Source organism: Montipora foliosa, chromosome 3 (assembly GCF_036669935.1).
Source record: "Montipora foliosa isolate CH-2021 chromosome 3, ASM3666993v2, whole genome shotgun sequence".
NCBI classification, from domain to species: Eukaryota; Metazoa; Cnidaria; class Anthozoa; order Scleractinia; family Acroporidae; genus Montipora; species Montipora foliosa.
The window spans coordinates 60,306,060-60,318,774 of record NC_090871.1 but is presented as its reverse complement, the minus strand read 5'-3'; the positions used below and the strand labels follow the sequence as shown (position 1 = coordinate 60,318,774).

The following is a 12,715-nucleotide window of genomic DNA, read 5'->3' as shown; positions in this document are numbered from 1 at the left end:
TATTTGGTGGGGTAGTGAAGGACTGCCTTAGTTATAATCACACGTATATTCAATCCTTAATTATTCCGACAAAAGATGTTGCTTCATCAAGTTAGTTCAACTTGCTTCACTTTAGTGGTGCTACCCCTGTTTCCCTATTACACAAAACAGTTTCTGGTATTAACAGTTTAAAAACCCCCGAATCCAAGCACAAGGCTGCTTTGTCAATGTATCAAAGGGTGACCAAAATCTTATTTTGTGTAGATATCTTTAGGCTTGTTTGCCATTTACAAAGAACATTTTATTTTGTCTTTTTAGCTTGTAACATCAGACACCAGTAGTGTATCAGACTCTGGCATAGATGATCAACAGTCTGTGATATCAGGAGCCTCAGATCTTCATCCTCCGATGCCAAGAACTGTTGGAATCGGTGATTCAAGGCCGCCCTCTTTTCAGTAAGTCGCAAACTTCTTGTCCATAGTAAAATTGAAAGGCATTATATTTTTCGATTTTAAGTTCAAATCACTTGGGCTATACATCTTATTCCAAAATGGCCGACATTTAATATTCTTTTGTTTTATTCAAATAAGCCCTTGATGCCTCGTTCTTAAGCTTAAATTCAAAAGAATATTTTATCTTGAACGAGGCCCATATCCACTTTCTTCTGGGAAAACTATCAAAAACGGTAGAAGTCATGAGTGGCATCAGTGGATGCATCGACTCCTCAGTGGTGAACCCCTGCTCCTTTTATCAGCCCACTATGTCTTCATTAATGCAAGTAACAGCGAAATTGTGTTTTTGGTCTACTTATACATGTGATTTGTTTTTTTTTTTGTGTTAGTCCTCATGGTGGACAGTCCACAGCGGGTGACTTTGATTCCGAAGTAGACTCGACAGTGAGTTCGAGAAGAGGATCCCGAAGACGTGAAAACATGGTATTAATAGGATGAAGGTAAGTAATTAACTTCTTCTTTGCCTCCCTGGTGGTTCTGGATCTGTTGTGTATTGGGAAAAGATTCTGCCCAGTTTCTAAAATAACTTACGCGTGAAGAAGATTTAAAAATGTGTTTCACATACTTTTGTCAGTTAGACCTGCTACCATTAAGGCACAATTGATATTCATGCACAGGAGATTAAAAAAATGCAGTAAAAAGATGGGGTCACCTTGCTTGTTTTCACGTGGCATGCCCTTTATTTTAGGCGTTTTTCACCAAATTATGAGAGAAGGGTTCGAAACTTGATCAACCGGAAAAATTGTAGTTAATATAGCAAAAGCTACTGAATATTATTGAAAACTTGAGCCTACTTGTTTGTCCGGGCCAAAATCTTTCAGTAATGTGATTACAATTGCTTGATCTTGCAAAAAAAAAATTAAAGAAATTGCCACACTCAGTGTCTGGCTCCAAAGGCAATTTTCATGTCATTTATAGATAAATACTACAACTTCTACTATCCAACTTTTTTTCTCCTTCAAATATGTTTTCCATGTACCTATTACAAGTACATAACACCATTAAAAAGAGGGGGTCACCATGCACGTTCAGGAGAAAATAGCCATTCCTTGACAGATTAAAGGGAACCTCCACTAAAAACAGGAATATATCTTTAAAATAGTTAACATAATGCTCACACTCAAAATTGTTCGAACGTTTTCCAATGGGAGCGTTTGTATCCGAAATAATTAAACTTTAAAAACGGTTGTTTTGGTTTTCAAATTTCCCTGGCGCCGCCATCTTGAAATAATTGTGACGTGTCATGGTTGCCCTATTGTTTTAAAACAAAAGCTCTTTGTGCAAATACAAAAGAGCAACCATAACACGTCACAATTATTCAAGATGGCTGCGCCCAGGAAATTTGAAAACCAAAACAGGCGTTTTTTTGAAATTCATTTATTTCGGATACAAAGGATTCCATTGGAAACGTTTGAACAATTTTGATTGTAAACATTATGTTAAATATTTTGAAGTTGCATCCTTGTTTTAGTGGAGGTTCCCTTTAAGCTTGGCGCCAGTAAAATCCACCATTTTATCAACGCGCACGAGCTAATGCGCGCTCTAATGACGCAAGAAATTATGCACAGTGGGGTTGTGCAATGCAAAACCAGGGAATCACCTTAAATTTTAGGCCTAAGATGTTTGTATCTAATTTACAGTTAGCATCATGTGTGTTTGTTTTTCATTTACATGTTAGTTTTGTTTAATAGTAATCCATGGCCGACGTAGGCATGAGAGTGATAGATATGAAAGTGCATCCGTGATGAGTAGTGATATTGAAACAACCAGCTATCAAGATTCATCAGACGATCAAAGCAGGTAACTTTCATCTACATATTTGGTAGCGAACAAAAAACGGTGCACTTAGCATCAGCACTGTTCTGATGAAGAGATGAAGTTCTTAATAATAACAACTTTGTGCCTCTCTTCAACTGGGAGTTACAGTGGAACCTTAGAGTGTCCCTGCAACCAGAATATCAACCCTTATTTTTCTTTGGATTTCGAAAATATGTTTACCAAGCACTAAGCCACCGAATTTTTAAGCCTTGATTTCAAAGACACCTGTTTATTTTAACTGGAATTTTCCTATTTAATGGTCCCCCATTACTAACTTCAAGTTCTCTCGAGAGCTGGTTCGAGGAGAAAATGATGTCAAAGGCTCACTAGTTTAAGAATGCAATGTGTGTGTACACCTTAGAATTAATATGCAGCACAGGAGTTTTGGGCTTTCAGACCTTTAAACTCGCATTTTGCATTTATAATAAGCTGCATTCACATGCTGAAATTTTAAGCTAGCGAGCTTTTGACATCACTTTTCCCTGGATCCAACGCTCTGTGGTCCAATCGGTCAGTTTTGAACATGAGTAATGGCAGATCATGAAATCCAAAACTTACACTCAAAAAGTAAACGGCCTTTGGATAAAAATCAAAGCTCAAAATCTTGCCAGTTGGGTGTTGAGCAAACACACTTTGAAAATCTGAAGGAAAAAAGGAAGTGATTATTTTTTATCACAGGGACACTTTAATAAAGTATGGTAAGACCTCATTAACTTAAGTGATTTCTGCAGTCTCTTTCAGTGTATCTAAAACAAAACCTCTTCACAGTGGTAACTAATGAAGTCCAAGGACTAGCACTAAAGCATTGCTTTCTGCTGTCATGGAAGAGCTGGGATAAGAGTTCTGTCTTCCAAAAAATTACTGCAGTTTACCACCTATCTTATTTCCTTATCAACATCATACCGCAGTGCATCCTTTAGTAAACATCCTTGAATCATTATTTGGTGCTAATGTTTCTTGCAACTTGCAGTGTATCAAGGTTCTCAAGCACGACAGAGGGATCACAACTTCTCAGTGGAAGACATAGGAGGAGAAGACGGCGGCCAAGGATGCCTAGAGTTCAAAGAGTAAGCTGTTCCTTTTGAGAGTAGGAGAAAGGTCTCAATGTTGCCTAAAACCATTGCTTATAAGTCGTGGTAATTTGAGAGCAGTGCAAGTTTCAGTTATCATTCACAGATTTGATATTTGGTTATAAGCACGGTTGAAGTTATTAACACACTTGTAAAATGCAAGATAGTGTTTGACTGGTTTTCTCGGTACGCCAACAAAGTTTTTTCATGTTTACGTTTCACATACAGATGGCAGTGTATGGGCTGGTATCTTCATCATGACAACAATTCAATAAAAGAGTCGTGTTGCTGTTGAAGGCTGTAAAGGCATCAGGTTTTTTGTGAAAAATTTTCCAAGGTTGCCTCTTAAGTGTTTCTCCAGAAATTAGTCCCATCTTGAGAGACAGTCTGTTCTGGTAAAAATGCTAAATTACAAGCCTACTGGTAGGTGAACTAACAGACTCTTCAATATCTCTTGAAGTGTGCTAGTTGCAAAGTTGTTTAAGTGCTTTGTGCTTGGGATTAACCCCACGAGTCAAAAGATTATTCAGGATTCTGTGTCTATAGTATTTTTAGATTGTCAAGAAGTTTGTTATTTATACTATCATTATGGAAAAAAAGTTGCATGATTCGAACAGTCTCTTTTTGTTGAAGGCATCAAACAGCTCCTTACTTAATACCACCAAGTTCAAAATTAATGATGTCAAAAGCAGATTATTGAGGAAGAATGCAAAATAATATTTCTATTTTATCACATAACCCTTTATTACTCAAGTACTTATGGTGATTTAACCTCTCCTAGAAAGAGCATTTCCTGTTTAAGTGGATTAGCAAACATGTCTGGGATGTCATTTGTTTTTTTGGAACCTGAAACTTTTCCGAAATTGCATGCAAGGTTGTTGTCTAGTTGGATGAGTTTGTGACTCTTTTATGGACCAATGTGTTCCTGAATAGAGACATTTTTACATAACAGCATTGCTCTGAAACTTAAGGTTTTTAGGCCAATTTTAATGCATGTAGCGTGATCCAAGCAAAATTAGTCCTTCTGTTCCTGAAAGGCCTCAGAAAGGCAGAACCTGTGACATTATAAAGTGGCTCAGGCTGCTGAAGTTTGGTCATTTTTCAGTCCCATTCAGAATTCAAGATTTGACACTGGAATGGAATGGCAGTTTACAATAATAATAATAATAATAATAATAATAATAATAATAATAATAATAATAATAATAATAATAATAATAACAATAACAATAATACTAATAATAATAACAATAACAATAATACTAATACTAATAGTGTTGCCATTCTTTCAGTATCAAGGTTGTAGAGTGTTAGGAGTACAATTGATCTTGTAATTTATTAGGGAGACCATGAATCAACTTGAATCAAATCAAATCAACTCAACTGTTGCTTTTTGATGATAAGGCAAAGTTTATTATCCAGAGGAAGTGTTGTTTTCCTCACACACATCTGGGAGTCTGGGTGCAAGTGTGTGGGGCGTCATAGGTCACATGGCTTAGCATGCTCTTATTATTTTTCTGTTGCCGTCTGACCTTGTCTGTAGCGGGGTTTGGCTTGACATGGCTCCCAGTGTGTTTGAGAATATCTTCTGTAGCAGAGTAGAGAACCAACAAATTGAACTCAACCCCATTTATTATGTGTAGACCTTTTATTGACTAGCTGCGAGTCAAGTCCAAATTTTACCACTGAACTGCAAGTGCCTTGTCAATTATTTCTAATTATGTTATTGAATTCCTTTGCAGTGTTCATCATTTAGCACAATCACAGAATCCACCATGTCCCTCAATATCATCACAGTCACACTGAATATGGGTAAGAGTTGTATAGATTTCCCATTAATGAAAATAGCTTTAGTGCTAGTTTAAAAAGTGGTATCCTTTCTCTGATCTGTCACTCCCTCAAATTGAATGTAAATGTATAGTTAGAAACTATTGACCGAAGTGGAGGTGGCTAGCGGTGGATATTTACTTAGCCGTGAAGCCCGGTTGAACACGAAGTTGATTCTCTAACCCGTTGGTGTTTCATTTTACTTTTTGGCGGCAAAACCGGTATCAACTTGACTGTAAACTGTCCTTAGCACTTTTCAATTATTAAAATGGCAATGACTGAAATTGTAATGAACCAAAATTCAACTCATCGTTTGCTTTTGTTTTCAGAGAAAGTAAACTTTCTAGGAATTAGCATTGTTGGCCAGAGCAACAAAAGAGGGGATGGAGGAATTTATGTTGGTTCTATCATGAAAGGGTAAGTAGATTATGAGAAATTGATGGCAGTTCCTTCTGGTACAATAATATTTTTATAATAATCTTTTCGATAGAATAATAATAATAATAATAATAATAATATCATCTTCATAATTCCAAATCATGGAAGAAGAATAAACAGAATATTCAGTCATGATTTTTTTTTGGACCAATTCGTTATTGGCATGAGTAAAACAAGAAAAAGGTAAGGGCCAAGTCGCACTAGAGGGCAATTTCGGATTTGTTCAGGACAAATCTGACTTGAAATCGGCCAGTGACAAAAAAATTGTCCGGAAAGCTACAGTCGCACTTGAGAACAAAATATGTGAACAAAACATCACACCATGCTGTGAGCGTCGGTCAATTTCCTGCGAAACCGCCTTTACTCGCTGTTTCCATCCACAAACCGCGACACGAGGGATCTCAAAATGTTCTCAGCTGACGAAGATGTACGGCGCAAAGAAGTTTGGGATGATCAGGCATTGAGCCGTCTTCGCTGAACTGAAAGGATTCTTGCAACGAGTCAGAACGCGTGGTAGAAGGAGATGGGCTGGGAGTTCCTCGATCGTTGAATATGTAAGGGCTAGGCATCGGATAGATTGTTGCCACATTTCATACGGAAAATATTGGTCGCCTGCGCCTGGATTCATGTTGTTGCGAAATGAGAACGTTTTCAATTTTACCGCGAAGTCTATAGCCTGCGAGAAGGCTCTCTCTCTTCGGTGGGCCTGCTCGCAGGCTACGAAGTCTATCGCATAGAGACTCTGCTACATATTGCCTGTCAAATCATTTCCGAATCAAGACACCCTCGCTATTGTTTTTCAAGATTTGTTTCAGTTCGGCCTGCTCCAGAGGTAGTTGACGGCATCTTTGAAGTTTGTCCGTCTGCGACCAAATTTTGTCCTTCAGTGGACAAACCGGTCGCACTTGGTTTTTCATTGTGATGACAGATTTTTGACATAAGTAAACAGTTTTGTCCTGTAGTGCGACTTGGCCCTAAGCCATTTTTGGCAGCATGGCTTCTTTTGAGAAAATTGTGCACAGCTTGCAGAATGATAAACTTGAAGGGGCTTTGTAAGGTTTAGGTTTCTTTAGGTTTTGATATGTGAGATATACACTTGTCATTAGTGTCTTTATGCGATGTCATGTAATACAGCAATCAGAACATTTATAAATCACCTTTTTCCTTATTACGGTGATGTAACAGTCGGTGGTGTTATTGCAGACATTTCAGGTCGAACATCGTTTTCACACAGAGCTTGAAATAGACCCTAAAGGATAAGAGTGTCTCAACAATTTTGATGCCAATTGTGGTTTGAGACTTGCCGTTATTTACATGAGAACAGTACAACTCAGACCAGTACGAGAATAAATTTCTCGTCTTGGTCCAGCAACCGAGACGAAGTCAGACTGGCCGGAGTTCATTGTCAGGCAGGTCTCATATATAAACATGTGAAAAGATGTATGCAGGCCTATAGGAACTCGTGCCGGTCTGAGTTCATCCTGGTCTCATGTAAATACCCCCTTAGATACTATACAGTCTACTAGTGTGATGCTTGTAGGTTTTACTTAACACAGGTAGATTTACTTTTCACAGAAGATTTTGCATGTCAATTGGGGTTAAAGGAATAACAACATTGCCTGTAGGCTGGCCCATATTGATGGGTGAAATCTTCTGGTGTCAGAGACAGTGTATTATCAGAAACCCATAAGGGTTGAAACGTGTATTGGCCCCTTTTGTGCTGGGAAACAAGCTTCTGAATATACAGTTTGCTAAGTACCATATGTGGAACAACAAGAGAGAAACATTCAACCAATCAGTTCACAAAAACACTGTGACGCAATACCACCAATGTTCTAGCGCGAAATTAACTGGAGCAAGGGGTTTCCAAATATGGTACTTAGCACTGAATATTCGGAAGCTGTGAACGTGCGTTACACTCTTCAACCCTTATGGGTTTCTGGTATCATCTATAGCTATCACTTTTGGCAGGGAATGGGTTAATTAATGATTTTAACCAACAGTATTCAGGCAAATCCTTTTAGGGAATTCATATTATTTATTATTGTTTCCTGTTTTTGTTCTTGAAGAGGGGCAGTTGATTTGGATGGGAGAATAGAACCAGGCGATATGCTTCTTCAGGTATTTATTGCACCTATTGATCATGTTCAAGAGATTTTTTTTCATTGATCACTTTTACGTTAGTGATCTCTATGATTTTTAATCTGCACATAGAGCATTCTGACCATTTCCTTTTTGTTTCAGGTCAATGATGTAAATTTTGAAAATATGAGTAATGATGATGCTGTCAGAGTTTTGAGAGAGATGGTCCATAAACCAGGGTAAGTTGATTTGTCTACAGTTAAGTGTAAAACTGTTTTTGTTTGATCGACTTTTTTTCCGTTTTGCCATAAACAAAATCAGTTTACATGTAGTTGAAAAAAATGGAACATTTTCTTACAACAAGAACTTTGTGTTTTAGGCCCATAACTCTTACAGTTGCAAAGTGTTGGGATCCCACCCCAAAAGGATATTTTACATTACCTCCAAGTAAGTTGAATTTCAGATTCTTTTATACTGAAAGCTTACAAATTTGAGTTATTGGTGGAACATTAAGAAAAGAAAAAAGGAAGGAAAGGAACTTTCTTTAAGTGTCTAGTCGTTCTAGTGCTGGAGCACTAATTGGGGACGCTGTGAACTGAAACTAACAATCAACATAAATCAAGTCAAATCAAATCAAATGTTGGTTTTTGAGGAGAGGGGAAAACCTGAATACCCAGAGAAAAATCTCGCGGTGCAGAAAACGAACAAACTCATCTCATGTATGACGCCGAGTCTGGAATCAAACCCAGGGCACATGGGTTTGAGGTGAGTGCTCTCACCACTGCGCCATCCCTAGATGCCAATGGATCTTTGACCATTTCTCAAAATTCTGAAATCCTTTAAGGCCCGAAAAAGCCATTTGTAAAACTGCAAGAAATCTCCATTGTCAGTGGCCTTTAACATGTTTTCATATGAGAAAAAGTTATAAGATAGAAAATGTGAACTCTTCCGTTGGACGAAATATTGAAACCTTTGAGACTATGTTGGAAATTAAATTCTATGTTATTGACAGGGTCTTCTACTGCTGTATGTCATTGCAAAATAGACATCATCCTAATTTAATTTTTGTGTTGTTTAGGTGAACCAGTCCGTCCAATTGATACGTCAGCGTGGGTACAACATACCACAGCAATGAGTCGTGAGTAAACATTGATTATTTTTCATCATTGTGGTTCATATTTTGATATAAGCAAGATTCTCGGGTTATTAAGAACTAATACAGAATAGTTTATACTGTCGTTTTGTAAGTGTTACAGTAGACCCTGATAATGAAATTACAAGGTGAGTATTGATAGTATACTGCAAATAGGAGAACTATAAATCAAAATTCTGGTTTGGACCGTGGTTATGTTTTGATGCGAAGGAATAGTTTGAAAAGTTTTGTTTTTCCTTCTAAAAATTTATTGTCCCTTACCTTGTGAGTAAAGGCTACAAGTCGCATGTTGAAACCACTTGAAGGATCATTTTGAATCTTGTGTCGACATTGTAATCCCTTGTACAAATTTCAATACTTTTGTTTAACTTATTTACAGAACTTGGTACTCCAGTTGTTCAGTATGGAAAACAACCGAACAGTCAGTCCCTCACCACCATGACATCCACAAGCTCGTCCATGACTAGTTCTCTACCAGAATCAGACAGTAAGTTGCTAAATTATTAATGTTTCTTGTAATATGTAAAAGAAAGTAAAGTTGTGTCATTGTTTGGTGGGCTTTATTTATCCTGTATTTTTTCAACTTCTGTCCAAGGATATACTGAACTTCAAGAGGGTGAAGGACTTTCTATTAGCACTGACATGAGCACTGTAGTTAAAGCAATGGCTGCACCAGACTCTGGGCTTGATGTCAGAGATAGGATGTGGCTGAAAATTACTATACCGAATGCATTTATAGGTGAGTTCAACGCCTGTTGAATTGCAATCTTACTAGCGGTTGTGTTTGGCTTTATTTGTGAATAAAAGTAATAAAAGTAAATTCATCATACAATTACACTCCGTTCAGTCTGTTAAACAAAAGAATACAGTGTTATTTGAGGTATTTCGATATTCTCAAGTCCAGTTAAACTAAATTGTACAGAAAAGTTGGGAAGTAAAGTTTAATTAGTCACGCCCCTTGGGGTTCAAGGGCTAGGATGCAATGCTGTTTGACTGACTTTGGCGAGATTGCTTCCCACACAATCAAGAATCGCTTTGGGAAGAGAAAGATGTCCCTCTTCATGTTAAGGCCAGGCCACAACACCGGGGTCTGCGGTTTATAGTCCTCGTATGACAGGACTTGAAAGTATGACCATTTGCAGAGGAAATTACAAAGGCAGCCTATTTCTCCGGAGTTATTTTAAGACCCCTAGTGTCGGTCTGGTTGCCTTGGGGTTTGGAACTGCGATCTCCTGATTTATAGTCTAGTGCTGAACTGGCTGATGGCTGGCTCAGTATGATGCAACTGATAGATTTGCTTGATAAGAATAATTAATACGAATCCTTAAGTAGTGTAGTAGAGAAGATAATGTTTTTAATAATATTGACTTCTTGATGTATTTATTGCTAGAAATTTTTGAATACTGATTTATTCCGCAACTTATTATTGCATAGGTTCTGATGTAGTAGACTGGCTTTATTCACATGTGGAAGGTTTCCAAGACAGAAGAGAAGCAAGAAAATATGCTTGCAATCTCCTGAAGGTATTAACCATATTTGATATACCGGAGGTAGTTAGGATTTGTTTGATGAGACATTCACGCAACTGGCAAGTTTTAACTTGCTTGTACTTTTTGTCTTTTGTTTGTTCCCTTGTAGAGTGGTTTTATTCGTCACACAGTCAACAAGATCACATTTTCGGAACAATGCTATTACGTGTTTGGGGATCTTTGTGGAAGTATGTTTTTCTCTATCATATATTTTGTGTCTGTTGAATTCTATAATCTTGCAAGAGTTTTTAATTTGTCACTTGGCTCCATTTTTTGAGAGTTCGTGCTGTTAGGTTTGGCTTGCTGTTTTTGTTTTAAATAACAATGAAAAGTTTTCAATCCTGTAATAATGTAACTATCACATCAAGGGTTAGCTTTACATACTCCATTAAACTCCCTTACAACGTGAAGTTATGTTTTGACATGACGTTCCCATCGTCGTTGCTAAATCGCCCTATCGACTCCCTGAGGTGAGACTTGATATTTCACGCTGTCAAACGCCAGGAGATTTTACTCGTCAAGCCTACCAATCTCGATGCGCGCTATGGCCCTTTGACTGGATCTACTAAATAGTGAAACAGATTAAATATGAACTTCATTGTTGAGTTAGTGAAGGACGCAAAAGTGTAATTGATATTGCCTTAATCCTAACGTTTTACCTTTTTTCTATCTTTTTTTTTTTTTTTCATTAGACATGGCTGCACTTTCAATCGCTGAACATGAAGGTGATGGTGATACTGACACATTGGGACCCCTGCCTCCACATCAACATGGTATCCCGTGGATGTCTGGACCTCCAAGTTATGGATATGTTCAAATGCCACCCTACCCCTCGGTCCAACCAGTCATGGTAGATACGCAAACTCCAGGATATGCTCCGTCGTTTTACAGCGGTCACAGCGGTAGCCAAAGCCCTCACAGCGCCAGTGGGAGCTCAAAAAGGAGTGGTGGTAACCGTGGAGATGGCGATAACAAAAGCAGCGGTGGCAGCAGCAGTGGGAAGAGCGGTAGCAGTAAAGGAAAAGACCGTGAGACCCGTAGTGTTGAGGGATCTGTCCACCCGCCATCTGCGACAATGCCAGTGATGCCACTGATGCCTGGTATGCCTGTGCCTGGTGCTCCTGGTCTCGCCATGATGCCTAGACCACTTGATCAAGTCCCCGATAATATGTCAGCAAGTCGTAATAGTTTTAGAATGGCAATGGGAAATCCTTGTGAGTTCTTTGTGGACGTCATGTAGTTTACTGTCCAACCTTAGCTTGGGTGGTTAACCTGCACCAAGTTTGCTCACCCGGTGAATAACATCTGATCTTGGGCTCCCTTGAAGGAGCATACAAAGGTCGCTGGAGATAGGCATGATGCAAGCCTGGTCGTTCTTGCTTCTGATACTGTTATCAACAACCACCTGCACCTGTCTGGGATCCAAACATCATTTCTCTTGGGTGCAAGTTGAACAGACACGGGCTCTCGTGGACAGCTCTATCTCGTAGCAAACCAGCGTGAACCTAGCGCAGAGATTGGCTTGTCAATTATTATGATTAATTATAATTTCAATTTTGTAAATAGTGTGACCATGGCGCTTTTCAAAGATTAGGTTTGTACAGAAATTCAGCTTGACTTATTTTTAATAGCGAAGAGAACTTTTTATGTAGAACTTTCGAAAGGAAGTAGACGGGCCTGGAATGAAGTAAGTCGCCTAGCCGTTTGTACGTCGAAAATGTTCGCTGTCCGATTTTATCCTTCCTGGAAACCTCCACATTACATGGGAGAGAAATGCTCAAGTCCTCAATATGACCGTCGCGATTTCGTTATCTATCGTAAGCACTCGTTCGTCACTTGACCAGCAAAGAGAGAATGTCGGTTTGACCTTATTTCAGCTCTTAATATATTGTAACTTCCAAACAATTTTTACGTTGGCCGAACTCCATTCCACCCTTTAGTAGGAATTGCTTGCTGGTGCGGGTTAGGTAATCACAGAATGTACAGATCAAATATTCTAGAATGACACAATTTTAATGCGCAAAGTTTTGCACTAATGAAGACTAGAAGTAGGGCGTTGTCCCGATATTCCCTAAAGATAAATATCTTTTGCCTTCTATATCAATTAAATGATTGTTTTTGTGCGAACTCTCAATATGTAAAATTACATTCTTAAAGTATAAGTTTCCCTGCATTTTACCATATAGTATAGGAATAAAAACGTACAGATGGAGATTGAATTTGACATCACGTCACAGCTGTAAATCTGAGAGGATAGAACGTTTTCACATGACGTCACGGCGGCCATGTTGGTGTTCCAAAACAAAG

At 38.4% G+C, this 12,715-nt stretch overlaps 1 protein-coding gene across 1 annotated transcript in view; it reads left to right on the top strand.

Moving 5' to 3' along the window:
• Window positions 1-12,632, top strand: part of LOC137996189 (segment polarity protein dishevelled homolog DVL-3-like) — a 13,225-nt gene extending 593 nt beyond the window's left edge. The window contains exons 2-16 of the mRNA XM_068841612.1: window positions 298-434; window positions 821-914; window positions 2,170-2,291; window positions 3,280-3,376; window positions 5,122-5,191; window positions 5,536-5,623; window positions 7,714-7,765; window positions 7,889-7,965; window positions 8,106-8,173; window positions 8,805-8,864; window positions 9,259-9,366; window positions 9,475-9,618; window positions 10,314-10,402; window positions 10,518-10,596; window positions 11,101-12,632. Coding sequence (XP_068697713.1) covers window positions 298-434; window positions 821-914; window positions 2,170-2,291; window positions 3,280-3,376; window positions 5,122-5,191; window positions 5,536-5,623; window positions 7,714-7,765; window positions 7,889-7,965; window positions 8,106-8,173; window positions 8,805-8,864; window positions 9,259-9,366; window positions 9,475-9,618; window positions 10,314-10,402; window positions 10,518-10,596; window positions 11,101-11,648 — 1,833 coding nt within the window. The 3' untranslated portion in view covers window positions 11,649-12,632. The remainder of the gene's footprint in view (window positions 1-297; window positions 435-820; window positions 915-2,169; window positions 2,292-3,279; window positions 3,377-5,121; window positions 5,192-5,535; window positions 5,624-7,713; window positions 7,766-7,888; window positions 7,966-8,105; window positions 8,174-8,804; window positions 8,865-9,258; window positions 9,367-9,474; window positions 9,619-10,313; window positions 10,403-10,517; window positions 10,597-11,100) is intronic.
• The last annotated feature ends 83 nt before the right edge of the window (window positions 12,633-12,715 follow it).